The sequence below is a fragment of the Rhinopithecus bieti genome, unplaced genomic scaffold (assembly GCF_001698545.2).
Source record: "Rhinopithecus bieti isolate Rb0 unplaced genomic scaffold, ASM169854v2 scaffold_5273, whole genome shotgun sequence".
Lineage (NCBI taxonomy): Eukaryota > Metazoa > Chordata > Mammalia > Primates > Cercopithecidae > Rhinopithecus > Rhinopithecus bieti.
The window spans coordinates 1,427,652-1,450,960 of NW_016805057.1; the positions used below are offsets into that span (position 1 = coordinate 1,427,652).

General features: G+C 38.1%; 1 protein-coding gene across 1 annotated transcript in view; it reads left to right on the plus strand.

Moving 5' to 3' along the window:
• Positions 1 to 17,318, plus strand: part of NUFIP1 (nuclear FMR1 interacting protein 1) — a 54,213-nt gene extending 36,895 nt beyond the window's left edge. The window contains 3 exon segments of the mRNA XM_017870985.1: positions 6,712 to 6,828; positions 12,564 to 12,796; positions 15,260 to 17,318. Coding sequence (XP_017726474.1) covers positions 6,712 to 6,828; positions 12,564 to 12,796; positions 15,260 to 15,376 — 467 coding nt within the window. The 3' untranslated portion in view covers positions 15,377 to 17,318.
• The last annotated feature ends 5,991 nt before the right edge of the window (positions 17,319 to 23,309 follow it).

Here is a 23,309-nt window from a genome sequence, read left to right on the forward strand (position 1 = left end):
ATTAGGAACCCCAGCAGGGAGTGGGGATGGGGAGGTGGGGAGCAGCGAGCAAGTATGGCTTCATCTCTATTTACACCCATTCCCTATTGCCCGCCTTACTGCCTGTGAGCTCCGCCTCCTGTCAGATCAGCGGCAGCATTAGATTCTCATAGGGGCGTGAACCCTGTTGTGAACTGCACACAAGGGATTTAGGTTGTGTGCTCCTTATGAGAATCTAATGCCTGATTATCTGTCAGTGTCTCCCATCATCCCAAGATGGGACCGTCTAGTTGCAGGAAAACAAGCTCAGGGCTCCCACTGATTCTACATTGTGGTGCATTGTACAATTATTTTATTATATATTACAATGTAATAATAATAGAAATAAAGTACACAGTAGATGTAATGTGCTGAATCATCCCGAAACCATCCCCAATCCACCACCCACTTTCTGTCCTTGGAAAAATTGTCTTCCACAAAACTGGTCCCTCATGCCAAAAAGGCTGGGGACCGTTGTTTTAAGCCATAGGTTCTTTAACTTTTACTGCAGGTATAGCTACAGATAATCCATCCCCTGTTTTCATATGTCGTAAGTCAGGCTTGTCCAAACCATGGCCCACAGGCTTATGCCCCAAGGATGGCTTTGAATGCAGCCCAACAAAATTTATAAACTTCCTTAAAATATGAGATTCTTTTGTGTGATTTTTGTTTTTTTAAAGCTCATCAGCTGTTAGTGTATTTTATGTGTGGCCCAAGACAATTCTTCCAGTGTGGCCCAGGGAAGCCAAAAGATTGGACACTGCTGCCCTAAATATTCTCCACTCTCCAATATATGTTTTCTACTTGTTTGGAGGCAGCTTCTCTTACCTTGGGCCAGAACCAGCCAACCTTAAAAGCTGGTTATTCAAGTTGTCAGTGGCAGGCCAGCGGCCAGCATTGTGATAACATGACCCACTGTTCTCATATGGCAGTTGACACTTTTTAGCACTAAGCTCACTTTAATAATAAAGTTCTCCCAATTGCTTCCATTTTTTTTTTGCCTTTTTCTGGCTCAGAACTTAATCCAGACATCAGCACTCACATTTTAAACAAGACTCAAGTTCTAGAGGATTTTCAAAAATTTCAGATCATGCTTGGAAAATCATTGCCTGGGCTTACCTTTTCTTTATTGTATTTGGTGCTATGTGTACTCTCAGTAATTGTGCAGCTACTTTGAATTGAGAATTGACATTGTTTTGATGGGAAAGCCTTTTATTTAAAGGAGTCTCCCAATTTATCAGTTTTGAGTGTGGTTTATTGTCTGTCATTAGATTTCCTTACTAGCATATTTTTTATTTCCTTGTGTATTCTGCTGACTGGCCTAACTTAAGGATTGTTTTTTCTTTGTTTGATTTGGTGTCTCATTAGTTAGCATCCAGTTCATTTTGTTGCCATTGGTTAAATACATATGCAACAAGTTTATGGCTTTCCTGGCCTGTAGTTTTAAACAATAAGTCAGTTGTCTGAGCTAGAAAGCGGGTCAGTAAGGTGGCATTGAGCATCTATGACTGAGGTGCCTCAGTATCCACAAGACAAAGGCAACCCAACTTACTAGTCATTTGTTAAAATATAGCTGTTGTCATAGAACACTGGGACATAAGTCTAACTGCACACTCACATAACCTAGGTTGTTTTAAAGGTAGGCATTAAAATAAGAAAATAAGCTGGCCCAGCACATCAGGTGTCATGGATACCCATTGTTAACTGCCTTCTTTGAGAGTTGGAGACTATAAAGCAAAGTCCGTATTTTTGAGGGTGACTTTTAAACATTTAAGCATTTTTATTATTGTTATTAAACATTTTAAACTTTTAAGCATTTTTTAAAGAATACTTAATTACAAATCTTGGGCTACAGCATATAATTGCGCTTTGCTCCATAAAGGCAATAGGAGATAGTGGGATGGGGGTTGGTGGGCAGCGGGTACAGATAAGTAAGTAAAGAAATAAGTTACAGAAAGAAGCCAGATAGGAAGTTTTACAGCTGGTGTTTAGAGTGGACAAGACATTCAAAGGGCAATGTTATTTTGCTACTTTCCTTTTGGTGGGAATTTATAAGGTCCTGTGTTTGGCTTACCCAGCACTGTAATTCACTATAATGCCGAGGATTTCAAAGGAGTCTCCCTGCCTTCCAGAAACTCATGGTCTAAGGATAATTTTTAAGATGATTGCATTAGATTCTTTTTGGGGATGGTGGGAACATGATGTGTATATATGAGAGAGAGAGGTGAGATTTACCCTAAGAAAATGTCGTTAATGTTTTAATGGTAAGAGAAATTGTTTGAGCTCGTATTTTATAAAAATGCTGAAGTCTGGTTTTATCAGATCAATTGCTGCTATCTCGATACTAGTATTTTCAGTTCAGAAAGATGTTTTAGCAGCATTTTAAAAATGAAGTTTCTTGAGTGTTATTTTGTGAGCCAGTACAATGCCTTCAGCATAGTCTTTACAGATAGGTGCTAAAAATGCCTGCATTAGAGCTGCTAGGTAGAGCCCAGGGACTTTTTTTTTTTTTTTTTTTAAGATGAAAAGTCACTGTAGAAGATGTTCTGATAGTGCCAAAAGGACAGTATTTTTCGAAGTGTTATTACATGTGGTTTGTCCCTTAAACATTTAACTGAGTGGAGAAGAAAACATAGGGAAAGAGTTATTTTGTGAATTTGTAACTTACCCTTTGGGTAAGTCAAGTATAGTGAACTTTGACACACCTAGGAAAAAGTACACCTAGGTCTCTAATTGTGGTTTCCAAATGCTATTCTCCAGGTAAAGGAACCAGAGCCTTTTGGAGAAATGGCTGATTCTGGGGTTGGGACAGGGAAAATATAAACTGAACCTAGAGCATCTCATAGTGCCAGAAAGTAAGAAAATACTCAAAAAATGTGAAGGTGTGGGCATATCAGAATGATACTAGAAAGAGTTCTCAAGGGCCAAAGTTGGAACAATTGGTGCCACAAAATAAATAATAATAAATGATAACCCTCAGAATAGAATAAATATGAGTCTATACTGATATCAGTGCCTAAATAAATAAATAAATGTGGGGGAGGAGGGACAGATCTTTCTTACAAAAGAATTCTAATGATTAAATGTAGAAGAAATGAGAGAAAGAGCAAGTCAGCATTAGAGCACCAATAATTGTTTTGGGCAAGATCCACTGATGAATGGTAAAATTAGTGGTGAAACGTTAAAATGAAACAATATTTGCTATAGCCTCAAAATATCTCCCCCCAAAATATTTATTTATTAATTATTAATTACTGTGGTTTTAACATATGTCCAAAATTCTTTGATATTCCTTACTGGAGTTGAAACTTAATTCTTCTTCCCAGGAGTGTGAGCTAAACTTAGTAACTCATTTCAAAAAATATAATAATGAAAGAGAAAAATTGTAACTTTGTAGTAGAGAAAGCAGGCAGACCATCAAGCTGTCAAAGTCAACATTACCAGTAATAAGTCCTACTGATATCATGGACCTGGGATGTGATGAGAAGGGCACATCTCTGTGGTAGTCCTCCCCAAAATCCATAGTCTCAGTCTAATCTTCAAAAATGTCAGACAGACCCAAACTGAGGGACATTCTAAAAATACCTGACAATAATCTTCAAAGTGTCAAGTTCATAGAAAACAAGGAAAGACTGAGAAACTGTCACAGATTTAGAAAAGACTAAGGAGTCATGACAACCGAATGCACTGTAGTATAGCAGATTGTATCCTGGATCAGAAAAAGGACCTTAGTGGAAAAGCTGGTGAAATTACATTGCAGTCTGTAGTTTAAATACTAGTGTGGTACCAGTGTTAACTTCTTAGCTATAATAAGGTACTTTAGTTATGTAAGATGGTAACATTAGGGAAGCTGCATGAAGGGTATATGGAGACTTTGTACTATCTTTGCAACATTTGTATAAATCCAAAATTGTTTCAAAATACAAAGTTTGAAAAAGAAGCGAGGAGGGAAAGGACATTAAAGCCTTACCCTCTGCTTCATGAATTGGATTGTGAGGAATACAGTTTTCCAGAGTCAGTTTCCCTTTGTTTTTTTTTTCTGTTATTTTCTGATTATAAAAGTAATACAGAAAATGTGGGAGCTGGGCATAGTGGCTCACGCCTGTAATCCCAGCACTTTGGGAGGCCAAGGGGGGCAGATCACTTGAGGTAAGGAGTTCGAGACCAGCCTGGCCAACATGGTGAAACTCTGTCTCTACTAAAACTACAAAAATTAGCCTGGCGTGGCGGCAAGTGCCTGTAATTCCAGCTACTCAGGTGGCTAAGGGGAGAATCGCTTGAACTCAGGAGGTGGAGTGCACTGCACTCCAGCCTGGGTAGCAGAGTGAAACTCCATCTCGAAAAAGACAAAAACAAACAAACAAAAGACAGAATTATAAAGATGAGTGAAGCTGAGTAAAATAATAGAGAATAGTGGTCAGAGAAGGAGATACGCTCTTTTATCTGAAGTGATCAGTAAAGGCATCTCTGATACGGTGACATTAAGACATATGAATGAAATGTGGGGCCGATACCTAAAGGAATAGCAGTCAAGGCAGAGAGACTGTCACAGTCACCCCAGCCTTTAGTGACCACAACCCTGATCAGTCAGCAGCCAGCAACATCAAGGCAAGACCCTCCGTCAGCAAAAATATCACAACTTCCTGAAGTCTCAGATGAGTTTTAGCATTTTTTAGCAATGAAATATTTTTAAATTAAGGTACAAACATTATTTTTTAAGACATAATGCTATTGCACATTTCATGTGCTACAGTGTAGTGTAAACATAACTTTTATATGCACTGAGAAACCGGAAAATGTGTGTGACTTGCTTTATTGCCATATTCACTTGATTCCAGTGGTCTGGAACCAAATCCACAATATCTCCAAGGTATGATTGCATATCAAATAACTGTTTGGAGTTTTACTATAAAAGGGAAGAAAGAAATGGAGCTATAGCTGGGAGACATTGTTAGCATTATTGTGGACCATAAAAACACTTTGATAGGATGGCTTCATTTTAAGAAGACTTTATATGTCTGTGGGAAGCATTCTAGCTCACTGATAACAATTTGGATTTGGAGTCAGAGAGCCAGGCTTTAAATTTGACCCAACTGATTTATAGTTATCTTAAGGAAAAGTACTCAAATTCTCTGGATTTTTGTTTCATCACTCATCACATACCTCATAAGGATTAGGTCAGATCATGCTTTTGAAGAACATAATATTCAACTATTACTGTAATTTTTGTTACCTCTCTTTGAGTCTTGGAAATAAATGCTACAGTTTGGTCTTTCATCATTCAACCAATGAATGGAAAGTCTGCATACTAACACTGTGGTAGATTTCTGCTTAATCTCCTCGTAATTCGCATAAACTACACACTTTCCTTTCCCTTTATTAATCAAGGAGAAAAGGTAATTTAGCTTAAAATTGACAAGGAGTACTTTTATAGGTATGATGGTGGGTAGTGAGGAGAGAGGATTTAGCTTCATCCAGCAGAAGGTGGCAGTTGAACATTCACATAGAAAGGTACTCCCATTTCCTACTGGCATGCTTTGGTTTCCCCTAGACTGGCTTGGTGAACAGTAAATGCTTAGTCTTGAAACATTTTATCTTGGTTTTGGGTTGAGTTGGTTAATTAAATAGACAAATTACTTATTGTCTTCAGTGAGGCCTTATTTTTATTGGTTGTCTAGAATAGAGTTAATAGATTGTTAGAGCTGCCAAAAAGAAATGTAATAGGTGGTGTCCTGGGGCTACAACTAGGCTTGCTGGGCCTGGATCAAACACTTTACATTTGGCAGGCACTTTAGTATTATGCTTGGTAAATTCTCATGGTTGCCTTGTTTATTTAAGTTCTTGTTTATTTAAGTTTTAAATAATAAAAACTCTGGGTGGGCTGGTCACAGTGGCTCACACCTGTAATCCCAGCACTTTGGGAGGCCAAGGCAAGTGGATCACCTTGGGGCCAGGAGTTTGAGACCAGCCTGGCCAACATGGTGAAACCCCATCTCTACTAAAAATACAAAAAATTAGCCGGGCATAGTGGTACACACCTGTAATCCCAGCTGCTCAGGAGGCTGAGGTAAGATAATTGCTTGGGCCTGGCAGGCAGAGGTTGTGGTGAGCCGAGATTATGCCACTGCACTCCAAACTGTGTGACAGAGCAAGACTCTGTCTCTAAAAAAACTTTGGGTGGATTAATTTCAGCATTACTGTTTGACTAAGCCTATAGAAATGCTTTGAATATTATTTGGATCCCGAAAAACAGTCTTAAAAACAGTTAAAAGCATAGGTATGTTAATATTTCATTTATTTCTAAACCTAATTTTCAGAGGCAGTGATCCCAATCCAGTGAAGTTAAATAAAGTTTGGGCCTTCCTCCTACTTGTAAATGAACAGCAAAGACTATGTAATTAAGTTAATTTAGAGTATGCTCAGATTGTGTAACCTGTGAAGCATGCTGAGTAACTAACTGCGCTCTATATAGTTTCCTTTTCCCCCACTGTCTCCTCTGGGGCAAATGGTTTCTTGGCCCATGAAGATGTGTAAACCAGGGGGAAGTGTTCCTGGCCTTCTAGAATTTGTTTTTTGGAAAGATTAAGGAAATGATAAGAAATTACTTAATTTTCACTAACAAATGTGGGAGTGGGGGATGGTCAGCTTTTTTATAGTGGTAGATGTTTTGAATCTGAGTTCTTTTCCCTTCAGAATCTGATAAGGAGGAAAAACCACAACGTTCTGTGATACCCAAGGAAGTGACACCAGCCCTATGCTCACTAATGAGTAGCTATGGCAGTCTTTCAGGGTCAGAGAGTGAGCCAGAAGGTAAGTCATGGTGTATGTTGTTACAGGGTTTTGTTTTGTTGCTTTTTGCCTTTGGTGCGTGCTGCACATTAATAACATCCAGGATGTGCATTCTTTATTTGGTCTTCAAATTCCTTTTTCATTTGAATCAGAAGTAAAGTTAACTTGGGTTAAAGGAACTCTGGAGTAATAAAGAAATGTGTTACTATTCTGGGAATAAAAAAGCAAAAAATACAATATAATGAAAGAATTGGAAGGAAAAGAGAAAATATCCACTAATGGAATTGAAGAAAATTCTAAAAGAAATGGCAAAAGAAAATTCATTTTTTTCTCTTTGCTCTCAAGAACCCTTATTATAACGTGTTTATAGCATCTTTGGTAGATGGAGAGAGATCCTTTATGACAAAGAGTGCGATACAATTTTTTTAATGCATATAGGGCATTGTTCTTCCTAGAGCATATTTACATAAATGATCTCACTTGGAATACACAACAACCTTATACTTGTGGTTGCATTAGCTTGTGCATTTTAAAGGTCAGAAGAAATTGAATCTTTTCAAGAGGCTTTCTGAGAAGTCAGTAACATTCAGGATACATGTCTTACCTTTAAAGATGATGTTACAGATGGTAACGTGTGAGGCTTCATTGTGAAATGTAATTGTGATAAACCAGTGTAATTTCCTACAGCATCTCTTTCAGAGCTACCTGAAAGAGCTGTGAGTAGGCTCTTGATCTGATACAGTGTAGCAGTTTTTAATCCAAGGTTTATATCAATAATCCAGCATATGTTTAATGAATAAATCTGTGTCTACTGTTGTGGATACCTGGCTCTATGTGGTAATTTTATTTAGACTTTACTGGCCGTGCAAGAATTCATGTGTATGTCTCAGGACAAGATGTGTAATCAAAGTAAGAGCTGTACTGAGGATAAGAATACAGGTCTGTAAGTGTTTATATAGGATGAAGAGAAGATTCAAATGTAATTGGATGGGCGGGGTACGGTGGCTCAACGCCTGTAATCCCAGCACTTTGGGAGGCCAAAGAGGGTGGATCGTCTGAGGTCAGGAGTTCGAGACCAGCCTGGCCAACATGGTGAAACCCCTTCTCTACAAAAAACACGAAAGTTAGCCGGGCATGGCAGTGCGTGCCTGTAGTCCCAGTACCCAGGAGGCTGAGGCAGGAGAATTGCTTGAACCCAGGAGGCAGAGGTTGCAGTGAGGCGAGATCTTGCCACTGCACTCCAGCCTGGGCGACAGACTCTGGCAAAAAAAAAAAAAAAAAAAAAAAGGAAATGTAGTTTGATGGAGATGGCAGCACTTTTAATGTTGACTAGGCTAGAGATAATCAATGTTTATGTATTTGGAAGATGTTGAATAAGGAGCCATTAGGCTTTAATATGAAAAATGATGTTTATATGTATCTGTAACATGGGAAGTTTTTTCTTTTTTAAGTGGGCCATGGCTTACTATGGTAGCTTCTTAATAGCTACTTGAATTTTGAAATATAAGCTACTTTGGCTTTATCAGAGTATTCCTTAACAGATGGTTGCCTCATTTTAATTTTAAGAAAAACGGCATTTTTTTGTAGTCTTGTTTCTCATACACTAGTATGAAGATGGAGTTATTCTTTAAACAAATATTACATGTCCTGCTTATCAGTTGTATTCATAATAGGTGATAACAAAGAAAACTATTACCAGAATTACAGAATCCCATAACAACAGGCTGGACTAATGCTTGCTTCTCTGTTTCTTAAGATGGAACAGTATTTTTATACTCATACCTTCATTTTGAGACTGCCATCATTTTAAATTGAAAGAAAGGAAACTGGAAGGGATCTTTGAGATCACCTCTTTATTTTATAGAACCTTAAGCATAGAAAGTATAAGCTTGGTTGGGCACGGTGGCTCATGCCTGCAATCCCAGCACTTTGGGAGACTGAGGCGGGCGGATCACCTGAGGTTAGGGTTCAAGACCCGTCTGGTCAACATGATGAAACCCCGTCTCTACTAAAAATACAAAAATTAGCCTGGCATGGTGTTGTGCACCTGTAATTCCAGCTACTCGGGAGGCTGAGACAGGAGAATTGCTTGAACCCAGAAGGCGGAGGTTGCAGTGAGCCGAGATCACACCACTGCACTCCAGCCTGGGCAACAGAGTGAAACTCCATCTCAAAATAAATAAATTAATTAATTAAATAAAATAAAAGATGGAAAAGCTTGGCAAGCTATTATGTAGCAGACCTGACATATAGGTTTGGAGACTTAAAAGTCCAAAGAAACCAACTTACCTTCCTTTCATTATAGTCTTTCTCTCTTTGGCATTTACTGTCATCTTGCACAGTAATGCGTAGACATTTATAGATAACAGAGGATATTATCTGTTAAATGATATATATGATTTTGTATGAATTTATTTTGACTAATTGTTAAAATGTCCTGCTTTAAGGAAAAAACCCTTGCTTCACATTCCTAAGTCTTAAGAATTATTTTATGTAGTTGGAATTCAGCTTTATTAAGCCATCCAGGTCACTAGCAAATTTCTAGCTTTCAGTATTAATTCTGGGATCTAGGATGGGATATTGACACATAGGGAGTTTTAAATTAATAAACCAAGGAAACAAAGTGGTCTTTTAACTGTGGAATAGCATCTAGAAGACTGCTTATTTACCTGGATTCTAAATGTATAGGAACAATCTGTTTCTTCCTAACAGAGTTTAACAATTGTGTCTTCATAATTAAGATCTGTCTTGACTTAAGAATTAGCATAAAAGTGTTTAGAATCTTAAACATGAATAGCATTTTTCTGGAAAGATATTTAAACAAGGAAAGGGTCCCTCAAGTAAGACTGAAGCAAAGAAAGAAGTAATACATCTAAGACTGTAAGAATCACTAAGATATAAATTTAATAAGAAATACTTCCAAATGGGTTGGTTTAATATCTGTTCTGCATGTTAGCATTTTAGCATTTTTTTAACTGTATTAGAATTTAAGCACAGTTTTACAACTTCCCAGAATTATGTTTCCTTAAACTGATTTGACTATGATGGGAAGATTTCCAAACTAAAGACTGTTTCAGACGGCCACAAACCAAAAAGTGTGTTAAGCGTTTGATAGAACTGAACGGGCTATATTTAAAATTTAATTGGTCAACATTACATTAATATATGACACTCAGCTGGGAAATGCTGTAAATCTCAAGAAAGAGAAAAATATAAATGTTAGTCCCTGTCCTCATTTCTTAGCAGAAAATTGGCAGTTATAAGCTCTGATTCATTTGACTTTGTGTTCCTGAATTGAGTGATTGATACTTGAGGGGGAAGGAAATAATAGAAAATAGTGTCCTGGTTTTTCTTATTTATCATCTCTATTTTATAGATGAAGAGATTTAGGCAGAGATAAGTAGCTTGCCCAAAGGTCACGCAGCTAGTAAAGGATGGAACTAGGACTTGAACCTAACAGTCTGGCACCAGAGTCTGCTTTTAACACTTGTCCCTATACTTCTTTTCAAATGTAATTTCTACATTCAGTCGTATGTAATGTTTGAGTATTACGGGTTTTGCCACTCTTGTCTAGGCAATTGAACCTTGTCTCCCAACTTCTAGAATAGAATTCTTTATCTCATATCACATTCACTTATAGTAAGTAAATAGTATAACCATTGGAGAAGGGGGAGAGGTGAAGATTCTGAGCTTAAAATTTGTGAATTTTCAACTGTTCATATGGGTTTTCTCCTTTATTCTGTTAATAATGGTGAAATGTCCATTGATTTTCAAATGTCAAACCAGCCTGTATTCCCAGGATAAAATCTACTTGGTCATGATCTATTACCCTTTTAATACATTGATGGATTTGATTTGCTAATATTTTATTAAGGAGTTTTGCATACATGTTCATGAGGGATATTGGTCTTTGGTTTTCTTTTATTATAATAGATTTGGTATGAGTAGGGATCTATTTCCTTCTCCTTTGTAAGGTTTTTTTTTTTTTTTTTTTAGGATTTCTACCAGTTTTCTTTTGTTTCTTGTTTGTAGAATTCAGTAGTGAAGCCATTTTGTTTTGGGAAGGTTTTAAATTATGAATTAAATTTCCTTAATAGGTACAGAACTATTCATATTTTCCTATTTCTTCTTGAGTGGGTTTTGGTAATTTGTGTTTTTCAAAAGAATTTACTTCACTTAAGTTGTTAATTTATTGGTATATAGTTCATAATATTTCCTGTAATATCTGTAGGATCTATGATGATGTCCTCGTCTTTTATTTCTCAAGTTGTTAATTGATTTTTTTCTCAAAAAATCTTGGTGCATTTATTAATTTTATTAATCTTTTCAAGGAACCAACTTCTGACTTTGCTGGTTTTTCTCTGTTGTCATTGATTTTCACTCTAATCCAGTGTTTTTCACTTTTAGTATTTCCTCTTTCCTCAGACCCTACCACACTATAATAGAAGCTTAGATCATTGATTTTAGACTTTTCTCATTTCTAATTTAAGCATTGAAAGTCATAAATGTAATTCCATGGAATGCTTTAGCTGTAGTCCACAAATATGATACATTATGTTTTCATTTTTATTTATTTCAAAATACTTCCTAATCTCTCTTACAATTTGTTCTTTAACTCATGGTTTATTTAGAAGTGTGTTGTTTAGTTTCTAAATATTTGTTTTGTTTTGTTTTTCTAGCTAGTTTTCTGTTAATGATTTTAGTTTAATTCTGTTAACGGTCAGAGAACATACCTCTATCCTTTCAATTTCTTCAATTTACTGATACTTATTTTATGGCCCAACACAAGGTGCATGTTCATATGAGCTTGACAAGAAAATGTATTAGGTCGGGTGTTCTTTGTCAATTTGAGTTAATTCTTTGTGGTATTCTGTATCCATACGAATTTTTTGTCCAATTTTTCTTTAATTACTGAGATTGGAGTGTTCAAGTATTCAATCATAATAATGGGTTTGTCTATTTCTTTTCTCAGTTCCATCAGTTTTTGCTGCACGTATATTGAAAATCTGTTTTTAGGTGTTATTGTTTTGTCTTATTGATGAATTGACCCCTTTAGCATTATGAACTGTTCCTCTTTATCCCTGGTGATGTTCACTATTCTGAAGTCTTTTTTGTCTGACATTAATACAGCCTTTCCAGCTTTCATGGGATTGGTATATGCTTGCTATCGTCTTTCATCCTTTTAACTTCTTTGTTTTACTTTTTAGGAGTTGGTCTGCAGTTTATAGTGTGCAGCTTAACTTTTCGTAGTGTACTTTCAGATGGTATTATCTACTTCACATGTAATTTAAGAATTTTACAGCAGTATACTACTTAAATATTCCTTCTCCCTTCCTTTTTACTATTGTCTTAGATTTTATTTCTATAGATGTTATAAATTCCACATACACTTAATATTTTGCTTTAGTTTTAAAATTTTCCAATGAGGAAAAAAAAGTCTTATATTTATTCACATATTTACTGTTTCCAGCACTTATCATTCCTTTGTATAGATCCAAGTTTCCATCTGGCATTATTTCCTTCATAGAAATCACTTTCTGTAGCTCTTCATGGTAGTCTCCTCAATTTTTGGTAGTTTAGCTTCCAATTTGAAAATACTAGAATACATTTTAAATGCCTTGTAAAATCTTTCATAGTTTTAAGTTATTAAGTGGACACTATTATGGCTAGGAGGATTATTTTGGATTTTTTGGTTGCTTTTGAAAGGTCTACCTGTTTTGTTTTGCTTATTTTGTGTTTGTTTTCATCACACTTAGAAACTCCCATCAAGACTGAAGCAGATGTTCTGGCAGAAAACCAGGTTCTTGATAGCAGTGCTCCTAAGAGTCCAAGTCAAGATGTTAAAGCAACTGTTAGAAATTTTTCAGAAGCCAAGAGTGAGAACCGAAAGAAAAGTTTTAAAAAGACAAACCCTAAGAGGAAAAAAGATTATCACAACTATCAAACATTATTCGAACCAAGAACACACCATCCATATCTCTTGGAAATGGTAAATTATTTTTCTTTTGGTTCTAATCTTTGTGTTCTCATGTCATAAAGATAGAGCCACTGGGATGTGTGTGTGTGTGTGTGTGTGTGTGTGTGTGTGTGTGTGTGTGTGTGTTTTAAGGTTACCAGAGACACATTGTCCTTGGAGACTTTGTATCTTAATTCTGCAACTACATTTGGCATATAGCTGGTGTGTTCAGTGAATGTGGAATAATGTAATTTTTACAACCACTTAAAATAAAAGAATTTAGGTTTCACTAGTTGGTAAGGAAGTATCTATTGAAGTTTATTGACTTTCTTTTAAGTTTCCAGCAAGGCTGGGCGTAGTGGCTCAAGCCTGTAATCCCAGCACTTTGGGAGGCCGAGACGGGCGGATCACGAGGTCAGGAGATCGAGATCATCCTGGCTAACACGGTGAAACCCCGTCTCTACTAAAAAATACAAAAAAACTAGCCGGGCGAGGTGGCGGGCACCCGTAGTCCCAGCTACTCGGGAGGCTGAGGCAGGAGAATGGCGTAAACCCGGGAGGTGGAGCTTGCAGTGAGCTGAGATCTGGCCACCACACCCCAGCCTGGGCAACAGAGCAAGACTCCGTCTCAACAACAACAAAAAAAAGTTTCCAGTGAAAGCACAGCTAAAAGTACAATGGCAACCTGAAGGGAAAAAAAGATTTTTAATACAAATGTCTATGGAGAACCAAAAGTAACAAAAAGGAAAGGCCTGGGGTTTTCTGACAGTTCTCACTTGTTGTCTTCTGGGATTGTCTTCCTTCCCTCCCTAACCGTTTTTTTTGTTTTTAAGAGTTGGGGTCTTGCTTCGTCACCCAAGCTGGAGTTCAGCGGCGTGATCATAGCTCACTGCCACCTCGAATTCCTGGGCTCAAGTGATCCTACTGCCCCAGCGTCCCAAGTAGCTGCCACTATGGGCATGCACTACCATGCTAATTTTTTTTCTTTGTACACCTTTATTTATTTGTGTTTATTCCGTGCATTCTTGGCTTTACTCTCAGCATTATGTGCTCAAAAATCTAACAGCTTTCTTCAAATTATCAAGAGGAAACAATGCATCTTTGAGTTCTCAGTAGTGGACATGAGGCTGTTCAAAGATCAAAGATTTTCATGTCTAAGCAATAGAAGTATTCCACATTTTTTAGTTGACATTCTGTGAAAAGTCTCTTTGGTTTTGACTTACAAGATAAGTACTTATTTTGTAGCTAAAGTGTTCAGTGGCTACACTCTTGAGGTGCTACGTGTAAACACAGTTGCTTCCTATTAAAATGGATCTGAAATACACGCTCCATTTTGTATAGATAGTAAATTACATTTAAAAAGTTACCTTATAGGCCGGGCGTGGTGCCGTGGCGTGGCTGGCTCAGGCCTGTAATCCAGCCACTTTTGGGAGGCGCGGCGGGGCGCGATTATCACCGGAGGGTCAGCGAGATCGGGGAGACCACCCTGGCCGAACACGCGTGAAACCCCGTTCTCGCTGGCTGAAAAATACAAAAATCTAGCTGGCGTCGGGTGGCGGCGTGCCTGTGGAGTCCCGCCAGCTACTCGGAGGCTGAGGGCAGGAGAATGGGCAGGAACCCAGGAGGCGCGGGAGCTTGCAGTGAGCTGGGATCCGGCCACTGCACTCTAGCCTGGGTAGCAGAGGGAGACTCCGCTCTAAAAAAAAAAAAAAAAAAAAAAGTTCCTGTATTAATTGGTAAATTAAGTAAACTTCCACTGAAAGTTTCTTGTATGATGTTCTCTGAACTCTATCAATAACATCAGAAAATAAAATCCTTTTGGCAAATTACATATGATTCCTTGATTATGTGCTTATTCTAAATACCAGGGATTTTTAGCTTTTTTTAAATACAGTAAGCACAAAAAGGGAGAATCATAAAAGTCAAGGCATGTTGGAATTTTTTGCTGCTATTTTCATTGTTACATGTAAATAGATGTACTTACCAGTTTCTAGACTGCTTATGAATTTGAGTTTCGGCAATCCTCTTTTGACATTTTAGATTAAAGAATTGCAGACTTTTTAGCCAGATGTGGTGGCACATGCCTGTAATCCCAGCTACTTGGGAGGCTGAGGCAGGAGAATTGCTTGAACCCGGGAGGCAGAGGTTGCGGTGAGCCGAGATCACACCATTGCACTCCAGCCTGGGTGACAAGAGTGGAATTCTGTCTCAAAAAAAAAAAGAGAGAATTGCAGACTATTAAATACTTTCATGTCCTATGCTAGATACTCTTAGAGAGGACTCCAAATATAAGCATTAGTACTGTTTAAAAAGCTAGATAGTCTTTATGTAACTTAAAAGGACATGTTCTTGCATTGTTTTTTAGCAAAATAGTAAATATAATACATATTTCTTATTGTTCTGTCTTTATGAAGAGAGGGTACATGCAGTATTTTAGATTGTATTTCCCAGATATAATTTATTTACCAGCTAATCTTTTTTCAAATTGTCTTTTAGCTTCTAGCTCCGGACATTCGACATGAAAGAAATGTGATTTTGCAGTGTGTTCGGTACATCATCAAAAAAGACTTTTTTGGACTGGATACTAATTCTGCAAAAAGTAAAGATGTATAGGCGTCTGATGTTTCAGCATGCATAACTGAAGCGTGTGAAACAGTATCATCCTCGTTAGTAGAGGAAAACCAAAACCCTTTTTTCCCTCAAAACTGGATTTGTAATTAAATTGTAAGCCTCATAGGGTATATGTTGGAATTTTAAGTCTTTCCTTTGGTTCTATGCAAATAAATACCTAACCGATTTTTAAGACTGTGTCCATATTGTTGGGATTGAATCTAGTATTTGCTGGGAGAATTTTTTCTTTGTATTTATTTTAATGTATTGTTCTCATGTAAGAATGACTGATGTGTCAGTTAAGAATTGAAGATAGGTTTGGCAGTAAAGAAGAAAACTTTTAAAAGGATTGATTCAGCTAAGCAAAGTTGGGCAGAGAAATACAGCCATTTTGTTTTTAATGCAGAAAAGGAAGATGTTCTGTAGCAAGGGGGAATATTTTAAAAGTAAACCAGATCGAATTAATACAGTCAGAAAGTTTCGAAATATCAGAATTCCCTGTTTAAGACATGTTTAAATTCACCTACTAGCACGACTTACATAGCTCAAATATTGAATGTTTAAAATATTAATACAGATGGGGCCTCTGTTTATGTTTAGATACAACTGGAGTACTTAATTGAAGCTTTTTAAAAATTGTAAAGTAAATGAAAACTACTGAGATCTTTTTGTCTCCTATAATACCAGGGAATTTGAGCTTGTGCTCTAGTCATTGTACTAGCTGTAGCTATTGGTCTGCCCTTTTGACATACAGCTAAAAGGGACTAAATTTGTTTTTAAAAATTAGTCTGTTATAGTTGAAGATTAATTTTTCCTAACGTTGTGATTATTGAAGTTCATGAATCTTGCTGTCAAGGAAGAAAGGTAAGAAATCTGATAGCTCCTCCATGTTGGTAAAATCCTCTCCAGAATCCTGGAACACCTGGCATGTGACCCTAGTGATGTCACAGACCTGGGGTGAAGATTCATGTTTAGCCAGTGTTTTCCAGCCTTGTACCCACCATACAGATCTGTTTATTCTGTTTCACCCTACTCCTCCAGTGAGCCCCATATTTTGGGAAATTATCTGCCTCATACGTTAATTAATTCAATTCATATAACACTGTTGAGGGCTTACTCTATGTACCTCTATTGTGCCTATATTAAAGGTATACAAAATGAGGCCATGTCTGCTTCAAGGAACTCAGTTTAATTTTGATATATTCAAAGATGTGATTCCCAGCCATCTCATCAGGATGAAGTAACTAGTGTTACAACTGAGTTGATACTCTAAAATACAGCACAGTTTGCACTTTTATTACTAGTTAGCATATACATTTTACAGGCTTATGGTTAATAAATGAATTCACGGACTCCTGGACTACTTTCATTGATGACCATATCTCCAGGGATGTTGTTGATCCCCACATTGCCTTAAGGTGTATTATATAAACAGTTTTCTTTTCCGTTTTTCTTGTTTCCTGATAATACATGTATTTAGGACTGAAAATACTCCTTTGAGTACTCCGTTGGCTCTATGTCTTTAGCTATGGTGACTATTGTTTGTTTTTAATGGGTATTTCAGATTCAAAGTGTATTTAAAATTTCTAAGCAGATACAATATAACCTGTATGGCTTCTACCGTATGGAATTATATGGTCAGTATTTGTAAATATTCTGTGAGTTTTGGGTAGAGGGGTGCTTTGCCTGTTTTGGGTACAGGTTTTTTTGGATTTAGCTTGTTAATTGTTCAAACTTTCTGCCTTCTACATTCTTATTGTTCATTTAATCAGTTTCTGAAATGTAAGCATTACATGACTATGGGTGAGTTGTGCCTTTTATAACTGAAATACTTTACTTTTTCTCATATCTATAATTGACTTCTATTTTCCTTAATTAGTCAAACCAGCTCTGGGAAATTTAATCCATTTATATGAATTGAGATTATTAAAACATTTGGACTATTCCTGGCTGTCTTATTTTGTATTTTCTGTATATCATGCTTTCTTGTTTTTATTTTATCATCTTATTGGCTTGATTGTTATTTTTTTTCTCCTTGTGTTTCCTCCAGTGGTTTGGAAGTAATTAAACCTATTGCTATTTCTTTAGTGATTACCTTTTTTTCTTTATGTTTAGAGTTAATTAGTAGCCATATCTTCCACCCATCTTCCAATTAAGTCAGTAGCATTGTTTCACTTCCCCACCTCAGCCTTTTCTTGTGATGTAATCAGATTCAATTTTAGTTTTAGATTAATCTCTAGGATCTTGGCCTGTATGTGTAAATAGTTATTAGGCCACTATGAGTTTTACTGTTTTCTTCTGATTGCTTTCTCTTGCATCCCAGGATTAGTTTTCTGGTGTGCTGCTGCGTATCTTCAAGTAATTAAATGTTGAATCTTCAATTTAAAATTTTTTAAATTGAGTTATGGTTTTAGACTCAAAATCATTTTCCTTCAGAATTTTGAAGCTATAACAATCGTATGCTATTATCCAGTATTGCTGATTAAAGTCAGACACCAATCTGATTACCTCTCTTTATTTATTGATAAATAACCTATTTTTTCCTCATGAAAACTTTTAGGGTTTTCTTTTATGCTTGGAGTCCTAAAATTTCACCAATTTGTGTCTAGATCTCTGGGACATTTGTCATTCATGGTGCTTACCCCGCAGTTCTTTCATCTGAGTCATTGTACCATTCTTGTACTAAAGGCAATTTTAAATATGATTTTTAAAAATAGTTTTCTTAGGAGGATATCAGACCTACTAACTTACCCTCTTCACTATACTTCTGTATTTTGTCTTCATCTATTTATTCTGAAAGATTTCTTCAAATATCACCTTCCAGACCACTAATTCACCCTTTGAACACATCCATTACCTTATTATTCAGCTCTTCTATTTCATTTTAAATTTAGTAATTCTTTATTTTTTAGAGACAGGGTCTCACTCTGTTGTCCAGACTAGAGTGCAGTGGCATGGCCATAGCTCACTGTAATCTCAAATTCTGGTGCTCAAGTGATCCTCCCACCTCAGCCTCCTGATTAGCTGGGACCACAGGCACGCACACCACTATTAGCCTGGCTATTTTTTTAATTTTAGTTTTAATTTTTTGTGGAGATGGAGTCTCTATGTTGCCCAGGCTGGTCTCGAATTCCTGGCCCCAAGTGATCCTCCTGCCTTGGCCTCCCAAAGTGCTGGGATTACAGGTGTGAGCCACCTCGCCTGGCTAGTAATTTGTATTTAAATAGTAAAGATTGCTGTCTCTAATTCTTTCTTTTCTTTTCTTTTTTTTGAGACAGTTTCACTCTTGTTGCCCAGGCTGGAGTGCCATGGCTCGATCTCAGCTCACCGCAACCTCTACCTCCTGGGTTCAAGCGATTCTCCTACCTCAGCCTCCTGAGTAGCTGGGATTACAGGCATGCACCACCATGCCTGATATTTTTGTACTTTTAGTAGAGACGGGGTTTCTCCATGTTGGTTAGGCTGGTGTCGAACTCCCGACCTCAGGTGATCCGCTTGCCTGGGTACTGGGATTACAGGCGTGAACCACCATGCCCAGCCCCACCCCCCCCTTTTTTTTTTTGAGACAGGGTCTTGTCCTGTCACCTAGGCTGGAGTGCAGTGGCACTATCTCGGCTCACTGCAACCTCCACCTCCCGGGTTCAAGTGATTCTTCTGCCTCAGCCTCCAGAGTAGCTGGAATTACAGGTGTGCACACTACCACGCCCAGCTAATTTTTGTATTTTTAGTGGAGATGGGCTTTCACCATATTGGCCAGGCTGGTCTCAAACTCCCGACCTCAGGTAATCCGCATGCCTCGGCTTCCCAAAGTGCTGGGATTACAGACATGAGCCACCACGCCCAGCCTCTAATTCTTGTTTCATACATGTAGTACCCTTTCATCTCAGAAGAGATCAATCAGAATTTTCACATTTTCTGTTTCTTATTTTCCCCTTGGATTATCAGTGGCTCTGTGTGCTATCTGTTGTCCTTAAATGTTCCCTCTTAGCTAGGAAAGAGGGATTCCTTCTTGGTAGTTGGTGTGTGTTTTCCCTGCATTTGTATAAGTTGTCTTTCTGCATTTACCTTGATTGAGAAGGGAGCTTGTTAACTGGCCGAAGATTTAAAGCAGCGGTCCCCAACCTCTTTGGCAGCAGGGACCAGCTTCATAGAAGACAATTTTTCCATGGACAGGGCAAGGGGATGGTTTTGGAATGAAACTGTTCAACTTCAGATCATCAGGCATTAGATTATCATAAGGAGTGCACCTAGATTCCTTGCATGCACAGTTTATAATAGGGTTTGCACTCCTATGAGAATCTAATGCTGCACTTAGATTCATGTACAGTCTAATGGCAAAACCCTGTCTTTACTAAAAATAAAAAAGTTAGCTGGGCATCATGGTGCATGCCTGTAATCCCAGCTATGCGGGAGGCTGAGGTATGATAACCACTTGAACCCACGAGGCAGAGGTTTCAATGAGCTAACATTGCACCACTGCACTCTAGCCTGGGTGACAGAGTGAGTCTCTGTCTCAAAAAAAAAAAAATTAACAATAAAAAAGTTTGAGAAACAGTATACTAGACCATTGTCAAACAAATCCACCTAGTGGGTAATTACAATATTGTGACTATGATTTACTGTCGATTCGGGCCCAGACTCTAGAGCTAGATGTTAACTTGTACAACATTGGTAAGCTGCAAACGATGATCTGGTAGAACGGTGTGTTGTTTTTCTGTGATAGAAAAGAGGTTACAGTTTTTTAGCCTTGTAGAACATTAACCACATTAGCATTTAACTATGAGATCTTATAGCATTCTTCTGTGACATTCTCTTTTGTCATCTTGTGGGGTCCTTTGGTAATAAGGTCCTTTGGTTAATATGTCTTTTGACCTGTGCTTACTTTGTTATGTTTTTTACTTTCTGAAAACTATTATTTGACTAGTACATGAGAATTTCTTTTTATCCATGTTCTTACCAATGTATTACAAATTTTTTACTGGTTTTGCCAATGCATGAAATGTGCCAGTGTGTAAGATGTATCCTAATTTAGAAAATAAAAATTAAATATTTCCTCAGAGTTCAGTTGGGGTTTATCATTCAGGCACTTCAGGAGAATGTGAGACTGGAAGAAGGACCAGGTAGTGTCCAGGCCTCCTTTTTCATACCCCACATGGCTTTTGACTGGGGAGTTGTGCCTTTCCTTCCGGAGCTCCCCCTACCCTGAGGACTGATCCAGTCAGTCAGCAGCCCCCAGTTCAGAACAGCAGTGCAGGGATCCCAGTGTTGGACTTTTCAAATGCAAAACAGGTTACATTTAGATGACCTTACTGAGAGACAAGAACATCTCCGGAGGCTGAGGCAGGAGAATGGTGTAAACCCAGGAGCGGAGCTTGCATTGAGCTGAGATCTGGCCACTGCACTCCAGGCTGGACGACAGAGGGAGACTCTGTCTCAAAAAAAAAAAAAAAAAAAAAAAAGTTCTGAATTGGGTGCCTATTTGTATTACAAGGCTGGATGATTTTGATATTTTGAAACACATTTTCCAGAACAGATCTTTAGACTGCAGCTAAAAGCATAATGCTTGAATTTGGTAAGCACTAAGTCTCATACAGTGTGTGGTGGCTGTGATGATACAAGACTGAGAGACAAGCATAAATTTCTCAATAAATGTCAAAATTGGAAATGTCTTACATTGTTTTAAAATTGGGAAGAGTTAAGGAGATGGAAGATATCAATCAAATAATGTAGTGAGTTGGAGTGGCAGAGCCTGAGGTACTTACTACCCTTAATTACTTGGCAAAGACAAATGACACTTGAAATTAATTGCTCACCATGTCAGACGCTGTTACTTTGATATAGACCAATGGTTCTCAAACCAGGGTGATCATCTCAATATAGATTCCCAAGCCTTGCCCTGAGATTTCAATTTTTGTAGGTTTTGGGATGTAGCCCAGGAGTAGTTTAATAAGCTCCCAGTTGCTTCAGATGATCAGACAGGTTTGGGAAGCACTGATTGAGACTATTCTGTTATCTGTGCAACAGAAGCCCTTTTTGTGGGGCTTTTTGCTTGTTAAAATTCAGATTGCTGGGCCCCACCTCCCGTATTTCTGATTCATAGGTTTTGAGTGGGGCCTGTGAATTTGCATTTCTAATAAGTGTTCAGGAGATGCTGATGTCGCTGGTCCTGGGACCACACTTTGAATACCACTGACATAGACCATCCCCAAGACTCCTGGGCACACTCAAAAAAGAAAAATTCCATAGCGAGGTCTTCAGTTTTTGTGGCTTAAGTTTTGCATTTCCTTTTATGTTCTACTTTGTGATTTCTTTTTTACTGTGGAATGAGCATTAACGGATGGACCTCTGTCCCAGGGGAAGGTTTGGAGAGGAAAGAAAATGATGTCTGTTGACTAGGAAGGTGGTAGTATAAGGAAAGGATCCCAGAAGTTGTGCAGCTGTGGGCAAAATCCTCGTTCTGTGACCTTGGTTTTACTGTTATTTGGCCGGTCTCCTCATCTTCCTGAGCTCCAGCCATGCTTCCTCAGTGTCCTTCTGCCTGCCAGGAGGTGCTTGCTCTTCTCTAAGTCTGGAAAGCTCTTCCCATTTCCCTATTGTCTTATTGCTTGCTTAGACTTGGGTCCCTGCTTGCTCATCGCTTCCTCAGGAAAGCCTTTGCTGACCTCCCTCAGTGGGTCAGGTCCTCCTTTTATACACACTCAGCACCATGTACTTGCCTGTCTCAGCAGTTACCACAGTGGCAGTTTTTTATTTCCTTGCATGATAATTTGATTTGTCTCTCTCCACTAGACTGTAACCTCTGTGCTTTACAATGTAAAAAAACCGTGTCTGTTTGTGTTTCCTATTGTTTTCCGGCCTCAGGCACTGTGCCTGGCACATAGTAGCTGAATGAGCAGCAATGAATGGGGTCATACTGTACAGAGTGGCAAGGGCAGGGTAGATATTCCAAACTTGGCTGCATTTCTGCCTGCAGGTTTCTAGAAGATACTGCTATTCTTCTAATTTCCTATTTTTTGCTCAGATTCATTTCTCTTATTTTCCAGAGTCCTGACAGTACGACTACTATTTATTGAGTGCTGACTATGCAGGCCAGGCATTAGCTATGATTTCACATTTGACACTGATTTAGGAGGTCAAGAATCTTAGTCTACTAACATTTAAGGTAGCATTTTTTCCCTGAGATTCTAAAAACCACAGTGTGTGTTGTAAAGATATCTATAGATAGAAGTTTTTTTTTTTTTTTTTTTTTTTTTTAATTTTTTTTTAAGGAAAACAGCAGAAAGCAATTTTAGTTTTTAAACTAAGGCTTTTTATGGAATTGGGGATAGGTGGTGCTAAAGGATAGATAGTAAGGTAATTTCCAGCAACTTGGAAATAGGACTGCCCTCTAAATCCCATAATTGGTAATGTCTAGAAAACGCACTCACTTTCATAGAGACAGGGTAGTTTAGTTACTGGTCAGAACAAGACTTGACTAACAATACTTACATATCCAAACCATATCTATGTCAATAAGAAAGGGATTTGGGGCGTGGTGGCTCATGCCTGTAATCCCAGCACTTTGGGAAGCCGAGGGTTGGGCAGATCACCTGCGGTCAGGAGTTCGAGACTAGCCTGGCCAACATGGTGAAACCGCGTCTCTACTGAAAATACAAAAGTTAACCAGGTGTGGTGGTGCGCACTTGTAATCCCTAGGGAGGCTAGGCCAGGAGAATCGCTTGAACTTGGGAGGTGGAGATTACAATGAGCCAAGATCACGCCACTGCACTCCAGCCTGGGCAAAAGAGCAAGACTGTCTCAAAAGAAAAAAAAAGGGGGGGTGGGGAGGGTAGTTGATATGCTGTAATTAAAAAAAAATCTAGATTCAGAGAGTCCCAATGGCACTAAATAAGAAAGGATCGGGGGGACCCTGACCCAAAGACTCAACTGCTCTAGT